At 41.1% G+C, this 25725-nt stretch overlaps 1 protein-coding gene and 1 long non-coding RNA gene across 4 annotated transcripts; one reads left to right on the forward strand and one right to left on the reverse strand.

The window, feature by feature from the left end:
• Positions 1-25428, reverse strand: LOC143458611 (uncharacterized). 3 transcript variants are annotated; one of them, XM_076955419.1, is made up of 15 exons: positions 25224-25428; positions 19232-19305; positions 12808-13953; positions 11810-11977; positions 11081-11359; positions 10031-10362; positions 9659-9887; positions 9487-9585; positions 9173-9385; positions 8898-9016; positions 8629-8779; positions 8437-8534; positions 8198-8352; positions 1441-1507; positions 1-1307 (listed from the first exon to the last, which is right to left on the reverse strand). In XM_076955419.1, the coding sequence occupies exons 2-15, from the start codon at positions 19293-19295 to the stop codon at positions 798-800; spliced, it is 3630 nt and encodes a 1209-aa protein (XP_076811534.1). In that variant the 5' UTR covers positions 19296-19305; positions 25224-25428; the 3' UTR covers positions 1-797. The 3 variants fall into 3 exon arrangements, with proteins under 3 accessions (XP_076811534.1, XP_076811533.1, XP_076811535.1); XM_076955418.1 differs by having other exon boundaries at positions 8198-8355; positions 25224-25425; XM_076955420.1 differs by lacking the exons at positions 19232-19305; positions 25224-25428 and adding an exon at positions 16237-16288 and having other exon boundaries at positions 8198-8355.
• Positions 22098-23078, forward strand: LOC143460436 (uncharacterized). Its single transcript, XR_013117881.1, has 2 exons — positions 22098-22357; positions 22685-23078. It is a non-coding gene; the product is annotated as an uncharacterized LOC143460436 (long non-coding RNA).
• Positions 25429-25725: the final 297 nt, after the last annotated feature.

Below are 25725 nucleotides of genomic sequence, written 5' to 3' on the forward strand. Positions count from 1 at the left end.
TAATTTTTCACTTCGGTTTATTGAAATAATTTGATAAATATTTACAGCACTGGGGCGGCCGTTTTTTAAGGAAAAGTATGGCGTACGGAAACGAAAGATTTTCCCGCTGTTTCATGCGTACACGAGCGGGAACACAGTTTGAAAGCGGCGGCATTGCGACGATTGCAAAAAGCGGTACGAAAATTAGAGCGGGGCAAAGCAGCGTTCGAAATTAAAGACCATAACATATTGCGGTACAAACCAGAAACACGTTTAACGCAGGGGGTTAAGGCTGCTCAATCACGAACTCAATCATAAGCTTTTGACAAATTCAAAATCAAAATTCTCGCTGCGCCATTAAGCTTTAAGCCTAACAAACACACACGCAGACGCATTCTCGTAACTCTTGCAAGACGTCATTATGGAACAAACTTTAAGGGGGCAAAAAACTTGCGGAACAATTTACAGAACATGAAAACAATGAACGCGACGTCATCGATGAACGGTAAATGCTCGGAACATCAAATTGGCAGAAATAGTATAATATTTGTTATGATAATAGGCGTTTAAAATACGAAAGACGACAAATTGAATTTGTCCGACGGTTTTATGAATTTCGTACATGCAATGCCGGAAGATACAAAATAGGTTAAAATTATCGTCATGGAACAAAAAAAAAACATGAAATTTTTAAAATAATGCATAGTCAAAATAATAGAATCATTAGATAGAATTTCTAAAATGAATTTTTTGATCGAAAGCGTCGCTCCAACTCGTCAACGATCGCGGGAAACTGGCGAAATTAGGATTGTCCAAAATCACTGCATAACCGGCATCTCACCGTTTTCGCTCGTTACCCGTCCGCGAGATGTCGCGACAGAGGAAGTATCACTGCTGTTACTGTTACGACGAGAACCAAAGCGATTTTCGAGATCAGGGATTTCGTCTGCTATGGGCTCGCCGTTCGACTTGTAGCTGTTGGTTTGGTGAAGTCCCCGCAGCAAATGGACGTTGAAGTAATATTTCTCGTGGCAAACTTGACCGCAAATCGTGCATTTGAAAGGATCGGTCTTATCGTGGCAACTCATGTGTAAAGCCAACATCATTTCGTCACCAAACGTGATGTCACAGTGACGACACGTTCGCTCCTCTTTGCTTTGCACGGTCTGTGTCGATGACGTGGCGGTAGGACCCGGTTTTCTTTTGTCTTCCTCATCCTCTTTGGGGGTCCCGCTCAGATCCAGCGGAACGAAATGACGTTTTACATAAGATGGGGAATTCGAAAGTGGTGGTGTGGGGAAAGCCGGTGACGTAATTGGGCTGTCAGACTGAAAAAAATGAGAATAAAAATGTGATTTTAAATTAAATTTCAAAAAATTAATACTGTTAATTAAATAAGATAACGTGTGATTTAAGTATGCATACATTCTCGATGCTTTATTTAGATAAATGTCTTAATACCTCGTATTTGTTCGCTTCGAAATTGGCTGCTGAAGGTTTCTCATTTGACGAAGGCTCGTTTTGTGCGCTAGAAAAAGATAAGAATTAAGAATTAAATTTCGAGCAACGAATAAATTATTCAATACAAATAAAACATGAAAACACTCAGATCCATATCATTTAATCGGGGTACATCGGAAGGGGCGCAGAAACACAATGGGCTTTGACATTATCTAAAGCCACAACAGTGGGCGTACGCGAAAAAAATTTGACAAGCACTTTACGGCTTCTGACGAAAAAAGGGCAATAATCGGCTCACGAAGCTAGCGTGAGAAGGCCGCCTACCTGTCAGATCTCAAATATAAACAAAAGCAACTGGCACTCGCGCCCGGGAGTTGAGTCAGACCGAGATGTAACCGCTTTGCGTGACTCGGTGCTCTGGCTTGCGTGAGAGCAGCTTGTCTATTTTGTTTATAGCTGGCCACTTTGTTTATTTGACAATTTAGCCAACTCATAATGTTCGTTGGGCTGAACCTTTAACAACGCTGTCGATGCGGCACGCTGACTTAGATCAAAGGAAATCGGCCGACTCATGGTGCAGGAAATTAATTATGTGATATGTGATACACCTTGGAAAAATTCCCCATATAACCTTGCAAGGCAGGGTCAGAAAAATATAGACGAACGGCTTAATAGACATTACAAATCCTATTTATGTAAACTTGTATATATAGGGCTACAACAGGAACACATGAATCAACGTCGATTTTCAAATATTTGGCGATTTGATTCGTAATAATCGGTTTTTAATTTTCCGAGAGGCGGCTCCGCTTCGCTCCCACGTCACAGCAGTCTTATGTGGAATGCGAGTGCGGTTACGGTCAGTTTGCGGTTCAGTCGCATTGCACGCGATGCTTGGTTGTAATTATTGTTCTTACAGCCGTTACATCCCGCTCTGGAACAACCGCAGTTACATGGCGGCCGTATTGACAATTACGGACGCCAATAACGTTCGTTTCTCTTCTTTTTAACTATTTTTCACCGAGTGAAATTCGGGATGAAGCGCGAACTTTTATAAATTATTCAACCACTTAATTGTGAAAACCTGCTCGCTTTGATTGGATATTCACGAAATCTGGGCTTTTATGTCGCGCTTAATCGCGTTTTTTCATTTTTAATTGAACTACTTTGACATTAGTAACATTCTGAAAACACGTAAATCGATTGATAACCCTACTAAAGGTTACAAAAATCCGTCCGGGTCAAAGGGCCATTGTTACATCACAACTGCAGAAGAATGGCAAGCTCCAAGTTCAGGACAGGCGCGCATTAAACATTAACACGCCATCACGCAGCACACGCACGGTGGGTCGCTATTTGCACGCGAGCAGTGAAAAAGAAGAGAAAAAAAGCGAAAAAAAAATCGACTGAACGTAAACAAAAAATATCGGGCAGGTTTAATTTCAAGATGGCCGACGGTTGTCACTTAAAGCTTCGCACGCAATCGCCCATCTTCACATATTTAAAGCGCTAATTAGCGCATAACTAGACGCGCTACTCATACAACTTGATGCAGACGAACTAGATTAGGTCCGGAAAAGTCATCGTGTATTATTATTATTAAAACATCTCCGTCTTGGCACTGATCGAACCATCACAGCCTGGCACTGACATTTGGTAGAAATTAACGACCACGTCATCACGCATTGCGGAACGGGTTCGAATATATTTCAGATTTATTTAAAGCCAAAAAATTATCTTCGGGTTATGTAAAATATTGTGTGGGTTTCAATTTCAAATACGTGCGGTTGGGTCTTGGGTCTTCGAAAATCTATAAAATGCGGTTGAGGTGTTCGCGTAAAACATGGAAAATTTTAACCTTAACATAGGGTACAACTAACCAGGCCGTTTAGAGCTTTTTAAGGAATATATGGTTTTCGATATTCTGTAATACATATCCGGTTATTAAGAGTATGACAGTCTATTGCCGTGTAAAATCGGGATGTTCCACACATCAAACGCGGCTAAAATTAACGGTATGAATGGAGATTAGGCAAACTGCGGTTTTGTTTTCCCAAAAAATACAGCATGTAAGCTGTTATGATGATTTCGATCTTTGCACGCAAGCTACGACTGAAACGAACTTTAAAGTACGCCTTTCTCGGACACAATTAAAAACAACGCCCCCTCGAGAATCTGCCATTCGTCAAACCAGCGGCACGTGCAGTTTTTGCTTTATATGAAACGTCTGTGACTTTTTCTATTTAAGAAAAGGGAATCTACGATTGAATTTTCGTAAAATTCCAGCGCTCCAGGTCACGAAAATAACCGATACTAACTCGACGGCGAGACAAAACAATGACAGAAAAACACAAAATGGTCGATGTATCACCTAATAGACCTTGTATTGTGTCGCAACAATGGCGTTGTGATGAATTCGACGTTAAGCGGTTTTTTCCCCAACAGGATTCGCCTTTTTTCGCGTGAAACAACATTTCATAAATTACCAAATATTTTCGTCCTGTCACGCAAAGTAAACTACGCAAAATTTGCAAAACAGCGATTTGGCCGATTGCCAAGGCCTGCTTTGTTTACATGCGCTGCCCGCTGTGGTGCTCGGTGGATGCATTCTTTTCGAAAAATCGCGTTTGGAGTTTCGTAGTAATTCGGCGAGTTGTTTGTCTTGTCCGCACGACTCGAAATCTCTTGTACCACGATAAACAGGAAAACTGTTCGGAGAAGCTATTATTATAAAATAGCGTTTTTGGTTATTTTTTCGTAAATACAAATATAACCAACGCAATTTCCAGTTTCACGAAAAAAAAATGAAAAAAAGTTTTTTATCAACGTCAAAGAAGAAATTTTTTTTTCTACACGTAGTTTATTGTTTCCTGTCTTACGAAATTATAAACGGAGAAAAAAGTTTTAATTTGACATTTGAAGGCTTAGAGTTTAAATCGGGCGAATATTACGCGGTTTGTGCGAAATGTCAGCGAATGGCGCAGTCTAAACAGAGTGCTCTCACCAAAACCGTACTTAATTACAACCTGGGTTTCCAAAAACGGTTCACCGTTTGTGTATCCTTACCTTCGCACGCGATCGTGATACTTGTACGAAGGCATCAAAGTCAAAGACGATTAATTAATGCCTACGAGAGCCAAACCCACAAATGCAATTCAATTACAATTCTATAACTAACGTTCGTTTAAAACTTCATGAATTCGATCGTCGCTTTTAACAAATATAAAATGGTTTGGAGTGACAAGGGATATCCCCCTAAACAGGAACACCATTTTTCGGTAGAGGGGCACGACCGTTGTATATGTAGCGATGATTCGAAGTCATATTCAGCGCGACACACGGCAACGCCTTCTTGTTTACGATACGTTTCCTAAGTCATCGCTTGCCCGAATTTAAAACTGAAATATTGGAGACAAGTCGAACTTAGTACGTTGCCTTAACAGCTCGCCCCGGGCAAGGCCAGCTAGGTTGCGTGCGAACAGTTAAAACCGCGAAAGAAATTGTTTATTTTCGTGATGTAACACCAGAAGGTGTTTATGCTTGAACAAAGACGACATTCGCACGCGAGATAACCACCACTCGTAAACACGCCTCGCCGGTTTCGGCATTTTTTTTGCGTCGACTTTTTACGATTTTTGTTTTCAAAGAAGTAGCGGGTATTCCTCTGAAATCTCAAAACGACAATTAGAATTTGAGATTATCGAAGTCACACCAACCCTTTTTCGTACACTCCAGGATGTGACATAACAAAAACGATTTAAAATGCTGTACCCGCAAAACGATGTACTACATCCAGTACACCGATTTCGACTGCGTCATATTCGTTCTCATAGAAATTAATAATAAACATGTAATGACGCGGGAATCACCGAATTATTCCAATGGGAGATAAAATTCTGATGACTCGTAAATTTAATTTGTTTTCTATTTATGCAATTCTCAGTGTTTTTGCTTTTAGAGTATAGTACATGTAACAGCTTAATCTAATTACTTCGAAAAACGGCCGTTTCCTTGGTTATTTATAAACACGTTTTTAGTTATTTCTATTATTTTGATTCATTCAAATATAACGCTCCAACGAATCTCCGTCACAAAGACATTTTGCTCACGTGACCAGGCTTTGTTTGTTTCCCATTTCAAGTAACCTTCCTACCGCGTTGTTTACCTCTTACGGCCCATGCGTCACTATTGGACGATCAACAAGTGTTTTTCTGACTCACTTACAAATAATTCGATTGCTAAGGGCGCTAGAGAGCCTTTCTACTACAAACAGGCGTGGCATTAGGTGGCGCATTACGTGACTGACCAATGGACGGTCTGTGTGCACCGCCGACGACAACAAGGGTTTCGAAAGTGGTCTTTGACCGCTGATACGGACAAAATGCAGCTCCAGATGGCCTTACGTCATACTCTGACGGCGGCGTGTTGATTGGCGATATGATAAAGCAACATGCTGATACTATTTCCTAGCAGCGATAAAATTTGTTTACTTCGAAGAGCTGTTTATTACCACCTCTGCGCTAAATGGAAGATGCTTCCCTCGATGGTATCGGTTGCCAAGACACTAAACCCATTTAAATTGAAGATTTCAAGAGCTGTCGAACTCTTTTGGACGATACGAACTCGTTACAACAAAAAAATGGTAGCGGTCGTTCTCGTTCACGTTTCAGTCTTCCGTATCTTGCAGTTTCTTTAAAGTGTGACTCGCGGTCCTTTTAAGCCCGCCAACTAAAACGTGTTGTGATTTGCAGCGCTTTTCTTTTTGTGGAGGCAAAACGCAAACAGACTATTTGTCCACTGAGTCAGCCCTTTTCACATCCATCAACAACACGATGCATAAACACAATGGTCTCCTATTGCGTCACAATCACTCGAAATGGATAAGGGGTGCGCGGGGTCGAGAGTTGCGGTTGGACAGGGACGTTTGTTTACAAAAGTGGACCCAGTAGGTTTTGGCGGGCCCGCAAAAAGCAAGTGACGGGGTTGGCATTATCAAAATTAAAGAGACTTGTTCAACACAATCAAATTAAATCAAGTGTTAAAAATGTCGACCAAAATTAGTTGTCCAAATGACAAATACGTACCGCAAATTACGGGGCAATTCAGTTTGTTCGCAACTAGTTGTTTTCTACGTCTATTTTTGAGAAAAAACGCACGGATAAATTATGAGACTTGGCCGGTGGCGCTCGAACAATAAAATCTGGGACAGTTGGTTTATTTTTCTAGATTTTTAACGAGATGACTTTTAACTCGCCTCAGAAACAATGGCTGTGGTTTCCTGTTATTGTCAACGCACGTTGGCATTGCAATGCATTATCACAGGGTCGGTAAAAAACAGGAACTAAATAAACAAGCCAACAAGACAATACAGTAACTGAGCGGGGATCCTGTTGCTGTTCAAACAGTTTTCGCGCTCGCTTGAAAACAAGCGGAGGAACTCAAGAGAGCGAAAATTTGATCGTTGGCAGACACAACTCAAAAACAAGGGTGTAAACTGTAAACCGCAGCTTTACGGGCTCCGGTTTACGTTCTAAAGACCTATAAAGCGATAACGTGGCAAATTTCGTAACCATTACGTCATCATGAATAAGTTAAGTACACATTTGGCAAACTCGTACAACCCGGTTTATGAAATATTATCAGGCAGTTTATCGTGATGCATTAGAAGAAGGTATAAGACTATAGAGGGTATAGCCGGTACATGTTTTTCAAACGCGGCTGGTAGACCAAAGCTAAACAATGTGTCAAAATTCCAACTGTATGTTGTGTAATTATTTACAACTATAGTGGGGGGGCTTAAACAACAGTCGCAAACATCCCGCTGTAAAAACTGTTTTTCGCGTTTCCATGTTGACTGATAGGATTCTGCGTAGTTGACGTATTTTATAACTTCGAAAAGCCAACGAACTAAGAATCGCAAAAATATCAACCTAGAGACCATCAGCTTAGCATAAAAACAGGCCCCGACAGCTGTTGGGGAGTAAAAACACAGAACCTCTACCCCCTCAAAGTTGTTTGTTTCAAGATTCCAATGAAAACAAAAAGTCGCTCTTGCGAGTCAATCACAGGCAGTAATCGAACTTGAAAGAGGAATTTGAGTTCGTTTTCAAAAAACTAGACAACAAACAAAAGCGTAAACAATGTACTTGCTACCACGCGGTTGTCGCCTGCCCTTGAACGCAATTTAATTTGTTCTACAGACAGAGGCTATTTTTTTGCGGTGGCCTTTTTAAAAATCACAGTTTAAAAAAAGCGGAAAAAGCACCACACGTCAATCCAACGACGCGTAAAAATCAAGCCAAAGACATGGAGATTTTTCCCGGCGATGTACAAGAATGTCATCAAATTGAGGGAAGCGTATTATCGTTACCACATGGCTCTGGCAAGTTGCATAATCTAAGAGACCATGTGAGTTATTAGAACGAATTACGTCATAGTCCTTGAGGAACAAACTTAAATTGCTTTGGAGGCGGCTTGCTTGCCTTTAAACGAATCCTAGTACTAGCGCCAAGCTAATAGACATCGGAAAAACATGTGTTGTTGCCAATAGCGTTTGTATGTATAGCCTAGGCGCTAATAGGTTAGCCATGAAATAGAGGTTCGTCTTCCAACCGCTTGAGAAATTAGAGTTTGATTGAAATGGACCCGCGTCATTTTGCCGAGCGTATAATGCTATCCGTTGTTAACGTTCCTTTATTCCCGACGGTATTACGACAAACTAACTTACAAGAAAACAAATACCAATGATAAGACTTACATTTCCAAGTTCGGCGACGACCCTTTTACAGTCATGTCATCGGCTGTTTCGTTAGCACCGGATGACGTCATAGCGTCGTTCTGAGCGTGAGCCTTGCGGTAATGCAGATCAAGGCCATGGTCACCCTTGGCCGTGAAATCGCAGCGCGCGCACTGCTTCTGATGAAATAATGGACTTGTTTAGTTGTTTTTCTTTAACTTTGGAAGATGTTGGCGCTGTTTTCAGTGAACCCGACTTACCCAGCCGTGAATGCTTTTCCTCGAGTCCGAATCCAGATCCGGGTTCGAGTCCGGGCTTCGGCACAGAGATACGGTGTTTGGTTGTGTGATAACGCTCGCTGCATTTACGCAAAAAATGTATAAGAATTAAAAATAAACCAAAAAAGGCGTAAAAATAAAGACAAAGACGTTAAAAGTGATCGATTTTCCAACCTGCTGTGGCGGTAGAGCGGCTGTTTGGTGATTGGCTGGCGGTTTTATCGCTGTCGTCAGAAGAAAGTGCCTTCATCTGGCTGAGAAACTTCTGCTGGTACTGCCAGATATTTTTCAACTGATTCGACTGTTCGGTCTCGGCCCCAGGCGTCTGGGGGGTTGAAAATTACAAATTTTCGGATTAACTCATAAAGCTTAGTTTTGGTCTATTATTATGAAAAGCAATTGTTTAAATAAATAATCAGCAGTAAATGTAGAAGAAGGCTTACGGGGCGAGGGAAGGCGGCCGCGGCCAAAGCACTATTCGCAGGGTTCGAGATGAACGGGTTCAGGGCCAACTGTTGGTAGAACAAGCGAAGTTGTTCTTGGGAAACGTTTGTACACGACGCTACAAGAAACATCACAAGTTCACAAAATCGCTTAGAAAGTGGAAAAAACGTTAAAAACAAACCTTTACACAGTGAAAACGTTTAAAAAATGCCTACAAAAACGTTAACCTAATGCGTCTGGCTTTACGGTAACTTGCGTAATATTTTCAACTTACCGGCAGCGGCCTGTTGTAGTGCTGCGTTCAAAGCCTGCTGTCTCTGGTAGGCGGCGTATGCGTCCATATCGGAAAGTCCATTTTCCACCTCTCCTGTGGCCTGACCAGCCTGCCCGGATCTGACTTGTTCGGCAAGTGATCGCATCATGTTTTCATCGAGGAGACCGGACGGAAATGTATTGGAGTACGGAAATCCGGAAACTGCTCCACCTCCTTAAGATACAACAAACTCTTAGCGATTTTGTCGCGGAAAGTGACGAGTATTTTCCGTTTCCGAAGCACTTGCCAATTCTGTCAAAATGTTTTTATTTTACCTGATGCCTGGGCGGCGGCGAGGAAGTTCTGGGCCATCATGGAACGTGGCGAGAGTCCAGTCACCATGTTTTGCAAGGACATAAGTCGCTCGGACGATTCTGAACAAACAAACGAAAGGAGAACTCAGAACAATGAACGATGCTGTTTTTCTGCAAAATCTCCGCTATTTACCTTTCGATTTTACGTTGTCAGCGTTCCTGTCATTTTGGTTTTGCGCAACTGCGGCGGCGGCAACAGCTTTTGCCTTGGCATTGGTCAGTTCCAGCTGATGCATGACGCGCACATGCTGTTCCAAAAGTGCAGCGCTAGCGCTGACGTAAGTGTAGGCGCAGAATCGGCATCTGAAGTGGCGAATCGGCATCTCAGACGCATCGTACCGGATTGTAACCTCGCTGCCAACCTTAAGATAACAGACAAGTTGCGAAACATGCACATTACGTACGTTATAGTACACATCAGCTTATCTAGCACTCGTTGAAAACGTGAATCAGGGACTGAAAATAAAACCATTTAGAATTAAATTGTAATAAAATCATCCTCTACCTCAACACCGTCCACAAGAACAGGAGACTCGCTGCCTGCGTATCCTTCATCGGCGAACTGGAGTCCGCTCTTGCCGGGAGAGGAAGAGGAACGATCGCTCGTGATGAGAGGAGGCATTATCATCCCTGAAGTTGCGATGAGACTCTTCTGAGCGGCCGCAAGCCAAGGTTGAGAACTGGTCGCAAGTAGATGAGAGGTATCTGTTTTCCTGGACATCTTAGACTGCATGGAAGAGTCGAGAAGAGTCTTGCTGAAAACGTTTAGGTTCCCTTGCATCTCCTCCACCGATGATAAAGAGTTTGGTCTCCTTGGCTCATCCGATCTAATGCCGCCTGCAAGAAATTAGTTCAGTTCAGCAAAGGATCGTGCAAAATTTCCAGCATGGTCTAACAGCAGCGAGATTTTGTTTACCCGAAACACTTGTTTTGTTTTCGTGTTTGTGTCGGGCGCGTCAAATGTGTTATTTGGCAAAGCGCGCAGTGTCTCGCTCAATTCATTCACGTTGCAGACCGTGTATTGTGCTCATAATTGCGTGCAAAGAGTTTGAAAAGTTTTCTGATGCACTGACAACAGATTGACAGCACGTTTGTCACATATGACTTGTATAATAGACGCCAATTGTGACGTAAACAATCAACAGTTTGTCTAACGGCGTGATGGGCTCATGTAGCTACAAATGACGCGAATTTCCGGTGAAAATCTTTTCCGGTGGCTAGTTGTGATATATTGCGTCATAAATCGGTCACAATACACATGGTGACGTAGTAAAATAACACGTAGGTAGCAGCTATAACTGGCGAAACGTTATTACGTAATATTGTGTTTGTCGTGTCGTGCGCACTATGCATTGTTTTAAGTCTCATGACTGGACGGCTGCGCACCGGGATAAACTCTTGTTAACATGATAAGCGATGATTAATTGTTTGCAACAGAATGACAAACAGTCCGTGTGATTGATTTGTCATTAGGGAAAACATACACATCTTTCCAAGCGCGAATAATAACACTGCATAAGTTTGCGTCACTGAAGTAAACCTCAAGTCATCTCACCTAAGCTAGGTCCGTCTCCTTGCTTCAAAATCATCATCCGTGGATGCTTGGCTCCCTCCGGTCCCTGAGGACTTTGAGAACGCTTTCTACCTCTTGCGGACCCTTCGTCATTCTGGAATCCGTTTCCAGCTGCCCACGCTCCTCCAGCTAGCCCCATCAGCTGATTGGGGAAGGACATCGGATACCCAACATCCGAGGGTGAGGATGTAGCGGACGTGGGGTTTGCGGACTGGTGGTTTTTATTCGAATCCGCTTTTCCTTTTGATCCGTGTTTGGCTCCTTTATTATTAAACAAAATCGATCTTACCACAATGCATTAGCTCTTTCTTATCGGTACCTTGCTCAGTTTTGGGAGAAAAACCGCAGCATCCGAATATAACGAAAGATTGATGGAGTGTTAGACAAGAGATCATTAATATCAAACGCATTAACATCCGCAAGTTATCATGAAGCTTAATTTGTTATTCCACTTCTAACGGTGAGTGCTGACTAAAGTCATATACTGAGTTATACCGCAATGAAGGCTCGGAACTATTTAGTGGCATCCCCTGGCAAAATTTACAAGGAGAGAATGATCCTATTACCCCTACTCCATGATGACCGGTCAATCAATCAACCCTTCCAAACATAAGCCGCTTTGCCAAAACAAACAAGCAATGATAATAAAAAGAAACGTATCGAACTGATTTGACGTTCCGACGTGTTTTAGAAGCAGTGGAAAATTCCTACCTTCGTTGGAAAACTTCTTGGCTTTTATGGCCTTGTATGCTGAGATTGGAGCGAGAGCGGCTCCTCTTCTTCGGCGGCGTTTAAAGCTGTTTTCGTTGCCAAATTCTTCAAAGCCTTCCCTGGTCATGGTCCAGTAGTTAGACTTGGCAGCGTTTTCGTATCGTGGAACTACGGTGGAGATAAAACAGAAACACTTAAAAAGATGGGGTTATCTACACGCGCATAAACTACTATGGAATAAATGTGCTTCGACGTTTGAAATACGACCCTCCAATATTCCTGTTTTCAAAGCGCCGAGCGACGGAGAAATTAGCATCATAACGAGTTCTTCCTTCCTTTGGAAAGACGGGAGCGCAACGGCCAAACTATCTACGCCTAAATTTTAAATCGCTCAATCCACCATATGATAAAGGTGGTAGCTGGCACTTCGCTGGCAAACACACTGTGTTACGAAGTACCCTGCTCAAAGGCTCGAATACTTTAACAGCACAAACGTGAGATTTAAGGGGAAATTTAAGGGCTTTTGTCGCCAGCGCAACACTTCCAAATGTATCCATTACTATAGCAACTGAACCGGCGTGAGAATTCCATGATATGCGAAGTATCCGTGGTCGATTTTCCAAGAACGCCCTTCCCGGTAAACATTATTTGTTTCCTCGGAACAATACGTTTTACATATAACCGCACGCTATTGCAATTCAAAGAACGCTACGCTTGCAATCGTGCAAGATAAAACGAACGTGTTAATTCGGCTTTTAACGACTAATTGTTGCTAATCACTGGCAAGCACTGTGCCAGCGTTGCGTCCTAGTTGTAAGTGGGTGGGTGATATTTATTTCAAGGCATAGAATTCGGGCGAACGTTACAATCAAAATCATGAATATGAAAGTCACCACGAACAGCGTGTGTACGACGTCAATACCCACTATACCAGTAACATAGAAGCTATCATATCATATCGTCCTAAGTCCATGCATGAAATGTAGAACGAAACTCACCTTTCACGAAGCACTGGTTGAGGCTCAAATTATGACGGATCGAATTTTGCCAGGCCGACTTGTCGTGGCAGTATTTGTAATATGGAAAGTGGTTCATGATGTAATCGTAGATGCCTCGCAAAGTGATCAGATGTCCCGGGCTATCCAAAATCGCCGACGCTATGAGAGCAGGGTACGTGTGCGGGGGTCGCTTGTACTGTGCCCTATCCTCCGGCGGAGGGGTAACTGATGTCAACGAGCGGTTGACATTGGCGTTCGAACCGATTATGCCCCGGGCTTGGAACGTCTTGCTCTCGCTCTCCCTGTTGAGATTCTTGGCGTCAATGTAGGCGCCGGCGTCAGGGCGGTAGCGGTGCTCCGCGATCGGCAGCAACTGCGGCATCGTCGCCGTCGCGCTTGTCGGTATCATCGTCGGCAGACCCATGCCCGCTGCCATGGCAGCTATCGCACTTGTCGAGTGGGCGTTGATCGCTTCGTACGGGATGCTGACCACGTGAGACGGGGATGAGGAGAAGGACCGCTGGGAAATTCCTCCTGGGATGCTGATGGGGGCTTCTAGATCCTTTGGAGAAGATACCTGTATGGGTGATGTCGATGGTCGTCTGTGAATCGCGTCCGACGACAAAGATCTCTGCGGGGACACGCCGTAGGTGGGGGTCGCGTCCAGGGGAGGGTTCTCGCTGTTGTTAGGGCGAATTTTCACGAAAGGCTCGGGGCTGTTGGTGATGCCGTTGTCAGATAAGTTGTCCTCGTTCCTCTCGTTGCTATACAAACTACCAGCTGATTCAACTGAGCCTGGTGATGTTGTCGGTCCCCTGACGCCTTTGGGGCTAGAGTGATGACGCAACGCTAAAGTTTCGTGCATGTCAATCATCTTGTTTTCTTGTTTAGGGCTTTCGCGTTTATTTTCTTCAACCGGTTTCGCTTTTATTACTTGTTGTAAGACGTAGTCCAGGTTTTTTCCTTTCCTGGCGTCTTCGTCGTTCGTTTCTAAAGCCAGGTCCGTGTCGATCTGGCGAATTCGGCGGGGTTTCGAACTGCTTTTTCGCCGCCGAGATTCGAGTTTCTTGCCTGTCCTAAAGCTGTTGACTTGCTGTCCGTTTATAGCGTTCTCCTTCGTCTGGAAGCTCGCTTGACTGCTTTCAGCTGCACAATTGACAATCAGGACGGTAAATTATTACAACTTAAAGTCTGGAAACCAAGTTAAAAATATAATTAAAATGCAAATAACCGCCTAGCGCGTTGAACTTGGCCTATACCGTGTGAGTAAACACGCGACAGCTGCTCTAGAACTCTCACCAGCGTTTATATAAGCGAGTGTGAGATTTTTTCGATGAAAAAAGCTTGTCTTCCTAAATAAGCAAATACAATCACGAAAACTAAAACCGGTAATTCTGTTTATACGACCGTCGCACGCGATTTGATAATGACCAAGTCTCTTCTTGGCAACGTTGAAGATAGTATCACGGGCCGCCAGGCTTGGATTTCAATTACCCTTTCTAACACGCAAGGACGTTAAAAATAAATTTACGTTAAATTATTCAAATTAAGATGTATAGGCTAACATAAATACTTTAATTGCATTTCGTGGTAAATGTACAATAAAACGACTTATTTATTGATAAATTTTTTTCGCAAAATTTAACTTTATTCCAAAACATTTATTAGACGGTTTAGCTCTGTAATAAACACATAACGAACGCAATAGCTTAATGCTATCACAACATCCCACTAAAGACTATACAGGCAACGAATACGCACAAACGCTAAATTAGCGGCGTCAAATTTTATTCGAATGAATAGCGGAAAACAACAATATCTTTTTATATGTCGAGGAGACATAGTAAATATTGAACAGATGTAAGAAGCATATCCTGTTGTTTAGGCTCTGTGAATCATTAGGAAAACAAAACAATGCCCTTGTTAGCTGGTGTATGCCAAGACAGCCACAGTGCGCTAAATAAATTATATATCAAAAGCGCAACCTAGAGCACACTAGTCGCTAAAACGTGAATCGGTCCCAAAATTGTTTTCGAGTTGACATATGCAACGTATGTTGACTGCCTCTCGCTCTGCTATCGTGTTACAACTTCCGTTTTTCGCGTTGAATTCTTGTAAACAACTTGTGCACTCCAGCGCCTGAGCGATTTCGAAACGCTCTTAATGCCTTTTTTCTGGTTAAATTGGACCGCACGCGGTACCAGCCAACGTAAGACGTAATAATTGCAGTAACGCCCTTCTAATAAAATAGCACTTTAAGCATGTATTGCGTTATTTTGATGTGCGTTACGGCGCGGTGATGAAAATTGTTAACTTCTGGTGTTATTGTAAGACCAGCTGTGGAACCAATCCGCTGTTTTATAAGCCCATTTAACAAAATTTCGGATGGTGGGGTTTTGTTTTAGTTACGGTACTCTGTCGTTCGAAAAAGGAAGGCTGAAAGAATTAAGCAAAATAAGATCACCCTTACGAGCGCGAAAAATGAAGTGCCGGCGCTTCAAGTGGATTGACTAGCTCGGACAATAAGGGTACGACTTAGAAATTTGGCGAATAATATTTACGCCTACGAATAAAGGTACTCGGGCTTAAACTCACATCGGTTGACACAACGACTTGGTCTGAAACGCCGTAACGTGCCCAGAAAAGCGGGAAAAGGCTTACTGGCACTGACATGAAAGGGTTTTGAGAGGAAAAACAACTATTGTTAGGTCTCGAAAACCGAGACCTCGTCAAGATGGCAACAAGACGGCTAGAATAAACAAAGTGCCTTTAAACGGAAAATGCTTTTCAGTCGGTGGGGAAACGAAATACCACAGCGAGCAAATAAAGCTCTTAACACAGGCACAAAGGCAGCCGCATTTAAAGTATATTATTTTACAAACAAAACATTGCTATTGATTCACAGCATTCTAAGCGCACTTCACAGCAAATGATAACAACGTTATACAACAGCAGCGGCCTTACCGTGCTCTGACAAAACTCAACTCACTGGCTAACGTAAACCTAGTTACCACGGACAAATTCATAACAATCAAACTGCTAATGTCAATAAAGTCAGCCCACGGCCAAATACACCCTGTACCGTTTGCTAACTAGATGTTATAGTTTGTTATAGTTTAGTTTGATGTAACTAGATATAACCAGGCAACAAAACAATGCGCGGGAAAGACGTACAAACTAGGCCTATAACTTTACTTGTTAACGGCACATAAACATGTCGAAATACTCACGGTTGCGAAACTTTGCAACATGTTTATAACTATCTGCACCTGCTGCGCGCAGTACTGTTCAAGTCTGGCACCAACCTACTGCATGCCATACATCATCCAATGACGTGTACTTGTTTAATACTAATAAGGCTTGTCATAACAACAAAAATGATTTATGTGGTCACAAATCAACATGTCATGCAGGTCTCAAAAGAGTCACCTGCTGTTCTAAAAATGTTGTACGTCAATAAGTACATTGCAACACAGGTCGTGTGTAGTAGGTCGCGAAATCCTGTCAACGAGCGCCATTACTCACTTTTCTTAGCGTCTTCCTTATGAAATGCAACCTCAATTTATCAACTTTACCCTAACCTAGTTTACATCTGACGAAATGGCTAAGTTATAGTACTATGAAAGCTACGAAACGTCTCCTAATGAACAACAACTCGATCCTTCGCTTATAATCTTGACATATTTTGATCAGTATAAACCAGTGGTTTTCAACCTGGAGGTCATTAGCCTTTTTTTAGGGGTCGCGAGAGCTTTCAATGAGTATAAAGTTAATACATGAGTCTTTGTTTAACAGCAATATCATTTACTCGTTTTTATTTTGCTATTGTGAATGCACAACAACATTACATATGTTTAGCTGGAAATTTTAGGAAGTCTGATTATATTGTGTTGCAAAATGGGTCGCTGAATGAAAAAGGTTGAAAACCACTGGTATAAACAAAAAGCTTATTAAAAAACCTTTACGCCTACATAGTTCCTTCTTACACTTGTATACCGCAAAAAAGCAGTTGCGTAATACTTGTGTAAGCTTACAGTCACATGATCTTATATAGTCCAAAGAGTAAATGATGATAAATTTCTAATTTTTTATCACGAAAACACAGACACGGGAATTTCTCCCAAATCCCAGTGCGTCGTTATAAGCAAATATTATCGAAGAAACTAAGTTTGTTAAATGGGTTCAACTCAGGAAATTTCAGTCTTTTGCGGGGACTTGGGAATTCCACAACGGCTTTGAATTGGCGAAATTTGACCTTTAACCTCTTCGAAAAACAACCTGAAAATTTCGGGGTGTCAGGAGTTGCTTTGAGTACCTAGTCCCCTAGTCCCTAGTCCCCTTTCTAACTCTAACCCCTTCCGGGATCCTTGTAAAGTGACCACAGTTAGAATGAGAGTAGTCTGATTAACAATGAGTCACAAAATGTTCAGTTTCTATCCAAAGAACTACTCTTTCCACTTCAAAAGATGCTAATTAAAAATTGATACTAGTTTTTTACAAGCTTCCCCTCCGCACTTGTGCTTGTCAATCTTACATCGTGTACCACGTTGCACGCGCTCGTGTTTACACTAACACGGTCTTTTTTCCCTGACGCACAGTCGTCTCTGTTTTATAAGGCTGCTTTTTTCTCGCCGCCGCAGGCCACGTACAAGAGTCACGTTTTTTTTATTAAAATAAAATAAAAAAAATCCCAACGTTGCGTGCTACGTATACGGCTATATGCGCTGAGATGAAGCCGTGCGTAAGACAATCAACGTCACAAGGGCAAAGGTTGTTATGAATATGCATATAGCCATTACAAGTTAGTCGCCGTTAAAACGTAATAATCGCATGTTATCGTTTCCTCTGCGTCTAAAATAAAAATGTGGGAAAGATTTTCGATATTTCCAGCAGTCCATGCGTAACGGAAATACGGTAAAAACTTAATTAACTTTCAATCTGCTTAATAACAGTTCCTATTTCGACAGATGCTTGCTTTCCGGTTAAGCTTTTTAAAGGAAATTCCCCTCTGACCACAGACACTTGTTTATCAGGACGACAGCTAATATCGTTTTAAAGATTTATGTTTCCCGTAACACGAAACTAAGTTTTTTGCCAACTACTATACAGGCCTCACGTGCGGTATGTAGGCATGAATTTTGCACTTGTACACAACCTAAAACGTACATTTACTGGCAGCAATGGACTATGTATCTGGTACAACTGCAAGTAGGCCCTAATGACTTCCCAAACTGCTTCACCAAGAAACCACGAAACTTTATGTTGCTGTGTATGATAGCGTATGGTTTCTTAACCTACGTTTTTGGCTGGCAAGCGATATTACGAAAGGTAGTCATTGTTCCAATTGCCGGTATTCTGCAATAACAGCGGATGAAATAATTGGTAACGCCTTGCCCACGCCAAGCTTAACCACCTTTGTTTGCTAAATACGGCTTGAAAAAAAGACAGCAAGCTTATGCGAAAGGTCTTTTCATATGTCGTCTTCCAAGATTTCCCAAGGTAAATAATGCTTAAGAAATTCAGATCAGTTAGACTAACTAACCCGGAAATCGTGCCAGTACAAGTAGCAAACCAAATAGTAAATTGCAAAAATAAAACATGAATCAATAATGACGATAGTTGTGTATGTAATCTGTTGCTTAAAGGAAGTTGTGATTACAAATAGGGTCAAAATGATTTTCAGCATAAAATAAAGGTTTACTACTTCCGGGTTAATCAAGGAAGTTTGGTTTCTTAACAACCAGGAAACAAAAACTAGTGGAATCAACACAAGCAATTATTCCTGGAATATAGAAACAGTTAAAAAGTCAAAGAATTATTATTTTTGCCCAATGGAGGCCTGGGCAAGCAATGCTTTCCGTACATAAAATTAATAGTCAACAGCAAATGAGCATAGACATTTCATTGTACATATAAACCGAACCAAATATCGGTTACAGTGCATTATCACTTTGCCCAAAAACGTCTTCGTCGAATGACGTCACGTTATCAATACGTCACAGCTACATACGTAAGAGATGGATATGTGTGAGCATGGTGTAAAACTTTGGTGGGAATAATTGTGATGTCACTCACTTTTGAAGGTTTTGCCATTTGAGATTGGCTAAGTGTCTATGATTCCAGTGACGTTTATTGTTTAGCATGCGCCGACGGATGTCCTGTGTTAATATCACGACGGTCATAAATCCTAGAGGCCATACTCAAAATAAGCGAAACTAAACACGGACTTGCGAATGTTTCAGGATACCAATTAGCCGGCATGTCTATTGAACTGTCATCATTTGCCAAGGCGTCAAAATGCGGCCCACAAGTGTACTAATTAGGTGAAAATGTGCTCGCCAATGCGACGTCTACATCAGAAAACGTTTAATACTTAAGAAAAAAAAGATTTATAGTAGCATGTAACGTAGTAGCCTATAGTTACCTTTCTCTCTTTCTCGGCTTTCCTCTTTGTCCAAGGCTGGCACAGGCTGGCAAGGCATCTCCATAACTTGTTTTCTGCGGACATAAACATGCAATTTTACACGTACTTAACCTGAACAGTCATTTCCCCAATTCTTGTTTTTAGTCGTGACAAAGGAGGTCATTTCTTGCGTCATAATGGGCAAACAAAAGCGCTAACGAATACGCGGTTTTTCCATTGGTTCGAATCGGGCCAGTTTGTTTGGTTTTCGGGGACAATTTATTGTTGTAGGATATGGTTGGAGATGAATTATTTTGCTCATAAAACAACAGTTCCCGAAATATTTTTCTAAATAGACTTTTGATGTGTTGTTTTCTTGAAACTGAAGTGACGTTAATTCTGGAAAACCGCCCATTCGACGCGGAACGAATTTCCAATGAAAATCACGAATCCCGGCAAAGGTTCAAATTTTAGTAACTTTTAAAACACGAATTTAGTCGCCGGCACGCAATATAAGTCATCAGTCATCCCTAAAAAGGTTTGAAATATGAGCGAATAATGGCATGCGAGAAACCGAGTGTCATAATCCTAGTCTAACAGAGATGCACGCGTAAACTCTAATCACCACAACAACACTACTCTTTGTCAAGTCAAAAGTGAATTGCTTTCATTCAAAATAAAGTTTTCTACCAGGGTATGCTGCCGAACATAAATTATTTGAAGCGGTTGCGTTCAATTTCTAAATGTTTTTAACCCTACAGTGTGTTACAAGGCAAATGCCCTATTAATATGTCTTTATTGGAGTCATTATTGCAGGCGTATGTTGCACCGTCATTCAACTTTGTTTATTGTTATCATTATCCATCGCTTATTAACCGCACGAAGCCAAATAATCAACACACCGTAAACTACCTGCTGTTCAGCCTATTATCGTTTGATTGACACAATCACGACGTTTATAGGCTATACAGCCTCCTGCATTTTGCAAAGGTTTATTGTAAACAAATAAGCAGTGAATATCCTTAATTCAGTGCAGTTTGGATTGGAGGCGTCGGAAATAGCCTCGATACTCGATGACACGCCTACAACCCTGTATCTAGATGTTGTTTTTTAATACCAGGTCTGCCATTTTTGCTCAAGTCTTTAGAAAAACATCATACCCGATGGCAGGTCATTCTTTTGTGAGGCAACACGGTTTTATTATGACGTAAATTTTGGCGCCTAGACTAAGAACACAGTCTCATTCCGTATATTACGTGATAAACGGAGTTTCTAAAAATTGCATGACATTTCCGTCAAACATGAAATTGTAACGTTCGTGTGCAAATTTGTAAAGGGCAAATAAAACGTAATGAATAAAATGGGGGTATTTTTAGCAAAAGTACCAATAAAACGCTCATAAAATTGCATTACAGCTTTATTTTTAAATTTAAGTTTGAATTTATCTAAAGTACGGTTTTGGCCATATAGGGTAAGTTTCGCGTTAATTGCTGATCTACTGAACGCCAGTACACAGCATAGATGACGGAACAAAAACATACTAAATCGCAAGCCGGCTCAAAGAGCAGTTATCCTGTATAGGTGTACAAAACTGAAAACTGAATAAAACAGGGATAACAGCGACGTTTACGTGTTTCGTGACGTGAGACGCCATTGTATTTCAGAACAAACAAGGGTACTGGAAAAGGCTTTGTCGGCTTTCTTACCGTTCAAAGGTTTTGTCGCTTTTTGCCTCTCGGTAGGTTTGTATTTGTGACTGTGTGTGTGCTTGTTTTCATTTTCTTCCATTGTCTCCGAACAATTGTTGTTTGTTGGACGATGTTGTCATAATAACATTATTTCAAAACCCAAACAACTTGAAGCTAACAATAACAGATGGATGCTCTAAGTGGGCAATTCTTGTTATTCGTCCAGAAATAATGTCATGGCGATCGCCGTATTCATCATAGATCGGTCACTGGTGCAGGACGTACGCCAATCGAAGGCAGTATGTATAATGATGATGTAATACAATTAACACATCCGATATTATTGTTGATTACTGAAACGCCATAAGTCAACAAAGATCGTATAACATTGCTGAAACTTATTCTATTTTTAAGTAAAATTCTTTCGCCATTTCTGTCAAGTCATCGGTGATTTAATGGCCAATGACCACGCTAGAAACATTTCCAAGAACGCTGAGTACCATTTAAACACGATTTAAAATGCTATTCATATATCATGGTTTAGTTATGCAACCGCGTTTACATAATCTTTCAATTGATGGACCTACGTTGTTTCCTGTCTGAAATCGATTGAACATTTACTCCAAACAACGGCGTTTGCATGCAGCTGACAGTAACCACTTTCTAATTTTAGAACTGAAGTGTTGTAACTTTGAATGGCACAGTAGGCTGTTGCACTTTATCATCATCTAGCGGTGGAAATTAAATGCACCAGAGCAAGAGCCAATAAGTTTGGATGTTATCTTTTTGTTGGACATTTATTGCTAGGCGTTGGCATTTATGAAGGTGACAGTTTTACGACCACCTATTATGCAAATACAATCATTTCACTTTTACTTTGTTGTGGGTCTGCAATGGTCCTTAGGTAAACAACGTAACAGCATAAAAGTCTGGAAATTTCAAACGCTTCCAAAATATCATGTCTATATTAAATCATGCGCAGTTTGCTATTTACATAATAGCGATAAACACTTCATAAAGGTCACGTTGTAAGCCAGACATGCAACAACTACTTATATCGAGCCATCGTGCAAAGTTCGATTTGGACAAAACGTGACATGATATTAAATTGGCCTCTTTAACAGAACTCACGTTAAAATGCTCAAGTCAAGTGTTTTGGACCTATTGCCGTCTTCTTGGCAAGGTGGGTAAGTCTCGGATTTCAAAAAATTACAGATTCTTGCTAAGTTTGCGAAGTACTTGACAAAAAAACAAGGTTCCATCAGTCGCAAACAAAAAGCGTATTTGACTCATTGTTTATTTTACGGGTAGGTCCGGTTTAAGCCAACACAAACCAGATTAAACCGGTCGTCGTTGTTCTCTCAGCCATAACAACTGTAACAGGCGTTTTGGAATTGTTTGTTTCGTCGGTGTGACGTAATAAAAGAAAGAGGAAGGCCAAACAAACAAGAGCGGCAAGGTAAACATAGGTTTAAAATTTAACTAACATTCCCGCCCAAACGAACGTGTTCAACGGTCTTAGATTTAAAAAGAAACAAAAATCTTTTTCGATAAGTATTTACAGTAAGCCTCCTAAAAACAACATAAGCAATTTACAGTCATTCTGACGTAACAGTTACCCGTCCCAGTACAACAGCGGTATGGGAGCAGTGAAATGCGTCATTCCCGTTCCAAAACTGACATTTCGTTGATTAAGAACTCTTGAAACATTCGGTTTATTGAACCGAGTGACATTTTTATGGTTAATAACTATTAGATATTAAACTATTCTCCGTCAAATCAACAGACTCCGACGTTCGCCTCGAGCCGGGCGAAACGGAAATTTTTTATCCGCAAATCCACCGCAAGAATTGTCAGCCTTAAGCAAGTCGAAATATACAAGAACTGAACGAAAAAAAAATGTTTTTAAACGTTGGTACGTTTATGCTTAAATCTTATACTGCTTGTTATTATTATTGTTACTTATTATTGTGAAAACGGGATAATTCTTTCAGCATTATACTAACTCAAATTCCGTTTCTTTAATATTTATCATAAAAAGTAAGTAAAGTATTGTTATAATTCTCAACACTAGGTACTTACTGTATTGACAACAAGTATGTGTTGTTTATTCTTCGCGTATACAACTGTCGCTTATTGTTTAGTGCGGTGCATTTGGAGGTGTAGTTAACGCTTGGAGATTGCATTGCACGTAGCGAACATGTCTTTACGAACTCGAATTCATAATTAAATATTTTGTGCATGCCAATAAATTTTTGACACAGTTCGATTACAAAGAAGACTTTTACTAAAAATAAAACCCTTTTACTGCGTCAATCATGCATTTCATTTTGTCATTTTGCGGTATCTGTGGACGATATATATAGTAAATTCGTTTGCTTATAGAGCGGTTTTGTACGTTGTTCAAATTAAATGGAATTTTTAGCCCAAGAACAATTAAAACCTTAATGAATGAAGCAACCGTGACGCACATTCCTGTATAATAAGGTCTAATACCAAATGCGATCTTCAAAATCAGAGCAATGTAGAACAAATGTAAAAACACTTTGAAATCATACCGTTTGCCGTATTAGCGACCTTTATACTACACAACACCGTAATAACAAAGCAATATTGTAAACGAGACAAGTGTGCATGTCAACCAACAGCGAATGCGATAGCCTGACATTTGAGGCTGTATCCGACGCGTTAAAAAGAATCCTCTTTGTGGGGTAACTTACGGTCATCGCGTGCTGACGGAACTCTTAAAGTTCATTATCACGTACCCTTGACGAAGGTAGCATTTTGAATGCCTATGTTTGGTAAAAGTTGGCAGAAAAAGCCTCCAAATTTAGCCGCCAGAGGTCGCGTGTTTATGGTGTACGGTTTAAAATAACTCGATGTATGTGCGCAGTGATGCTACATAAACCGGGGCTTTGTTGATATCTCGTTTCTACTCGCACGCTATTCTGTTTTTGGTCAAGTGCATACGAAACCGCGTAACTACGCGCAGATGAAACGGGAGACAAAACGCTGAAATGTATCTTTTCTGGGCTCATTTTGTGACGAACATCGGTCTTTCAAAATACAACGGCGATAAAAGGTTGAAAGTCGATGATAATGATCTTTTACACATAGTTTACTATTTTTTGTTTCTATGATTGGCGGCGTTTGCGTGTGCGAAATCAGTTAACTTATCAAAGCAATCTGGGTCGCGTGCATTCACAGGGCAGGCGCTGCAGCAAATATGGGGTGAAGGGCAAAAATAGGGCCCTATCTCTGTAAATATCTTTCACTCAAAAGGGTATTTTTTATGAAGGCGGATTCATATTATTGCCGCAATGCACGCAAACCACTCGCTCTTTCGTAAAATACTTTACCAGGAAATGCCAAATGCGTCATTAGCTAAACTTTTCGCCAACGGCAAATGTAAACTTGGAGTGGATTTTTTCGAAGCCTCAACATACCCAAGTCTGCAAATTATCAGCCGACCGTCGATACGGCAATCAGATTCTTATCTCAAAGAAAAACAATAAACAATTGCTGCAGGTTTTCGGCGTGAGAACGATACAGATTAAACGCCCCACGACCATTTGCCTCCCTTGTTTGCTAATATGTATGCTCCTTATCATATCGAAACAGTTGGACGTTTCAGAGAAGCAAACTTGTTTCCATTTCAGAGAATTACGTCTGGAGTTATAAAACCTGGAAACTGTCAACACGGAGAGAAGTCAATAACTTGTGTAAGAGGTCAACTCCCGTCGCTAAAGTTTACCACTGAGTGTTTCGAAGTGATTACGTGTTTCCGGTTTAAATGGATTTTTGGATCATTTCTCTTAAGAGATTAGATATCCGCTATAGATATGAAATCTTGCGTTGGAAGAAGTTAAAGCATTATCGATCATCTTCTTACGAATTTGAATTGTTGAAAGCACGTGTCGTATTTCGGGCAAAGCGTGGAAAGAGAAAAACATAGCCACATGTTATATTAGCCCGCACCATGAGACACTGAATTTAACTACTTATTTCATCGAGTTGCGTTGCGTCATTTCATTGGAATAAAAGAGTAGTTTTAACCCAATCCAGAGCTTAGAAACGCGCATACTTTGCTTATAACTCAAGCACAGTTCTACGACACGTGTTTTGCCGACAGCACGTGGTCCCACACCAAAACGGTCACGCAAGAGTAAATCCACATTTTCCATTTTAATAGTCAATACATGTAGTAAGATAAAAAAGTTCACGGGTCGTTTATAAATTGATATCAAAATAAAGTAAACAAAATAAAAAGAGCCATGACGACTTTGTCTAAAGTGAAAGCATAATAATAGCAAATTTTTACTTACATCTGTTTCCCAAGAATTCCGGAATAGGTTGTTTATTGCACTCGCCTGTCTTCTTATAATAAGCTTGACGAAGCTGAATCCGTTGTACGTTTACAGCCAAACAAAAGGTTATGGTTACCGATAATAGGTCTGGTAATATTCCACTGACTTGGCCCTTGTGTACACATGTCGGCCCTAACAACAATAAAACATGGTTGCAGTTCTCTTCGTTTTGGACCCGTATTAAAAGCTCTCTAGCCTGTGTAGGCCCAACTAAACTAACAGTCGCAAAATAAACATCCTCAGTGCAGTTTGTTGAGCCTAGCACGGCGCGCAGAGCACAAACAAAACGCTTTTTCCAAGAGCTTTTAGCCCTCTGCAAAAGTAAACACGAGGTCCCCCGTTCATTCGTGTTTCCAGGGCCAGAGCAGCTCAAAGACACACAAACAAAGTTTGTTATAGTCTTGAGTAGCATTCTGGTATCAGCTATTACTTGGTTTTATTATCTGCGTTTACAAGCTTC

Source organism: Clavelina lepadiformis, chromosome 5 (assembly GCF_947623445.1).
Source record: "Clavelina lepadiformis chromosome 5, kaClaLepa1.1, whole genome shotgun sequence".
In the NCBI taxonomy this organism is placed as follows: Eukaryota; Metazoa; Chordata; class Ascidiacea; order Aplousobranchia; family Clavelinidae; genus Clavelina; species Clavelina lepadiformis.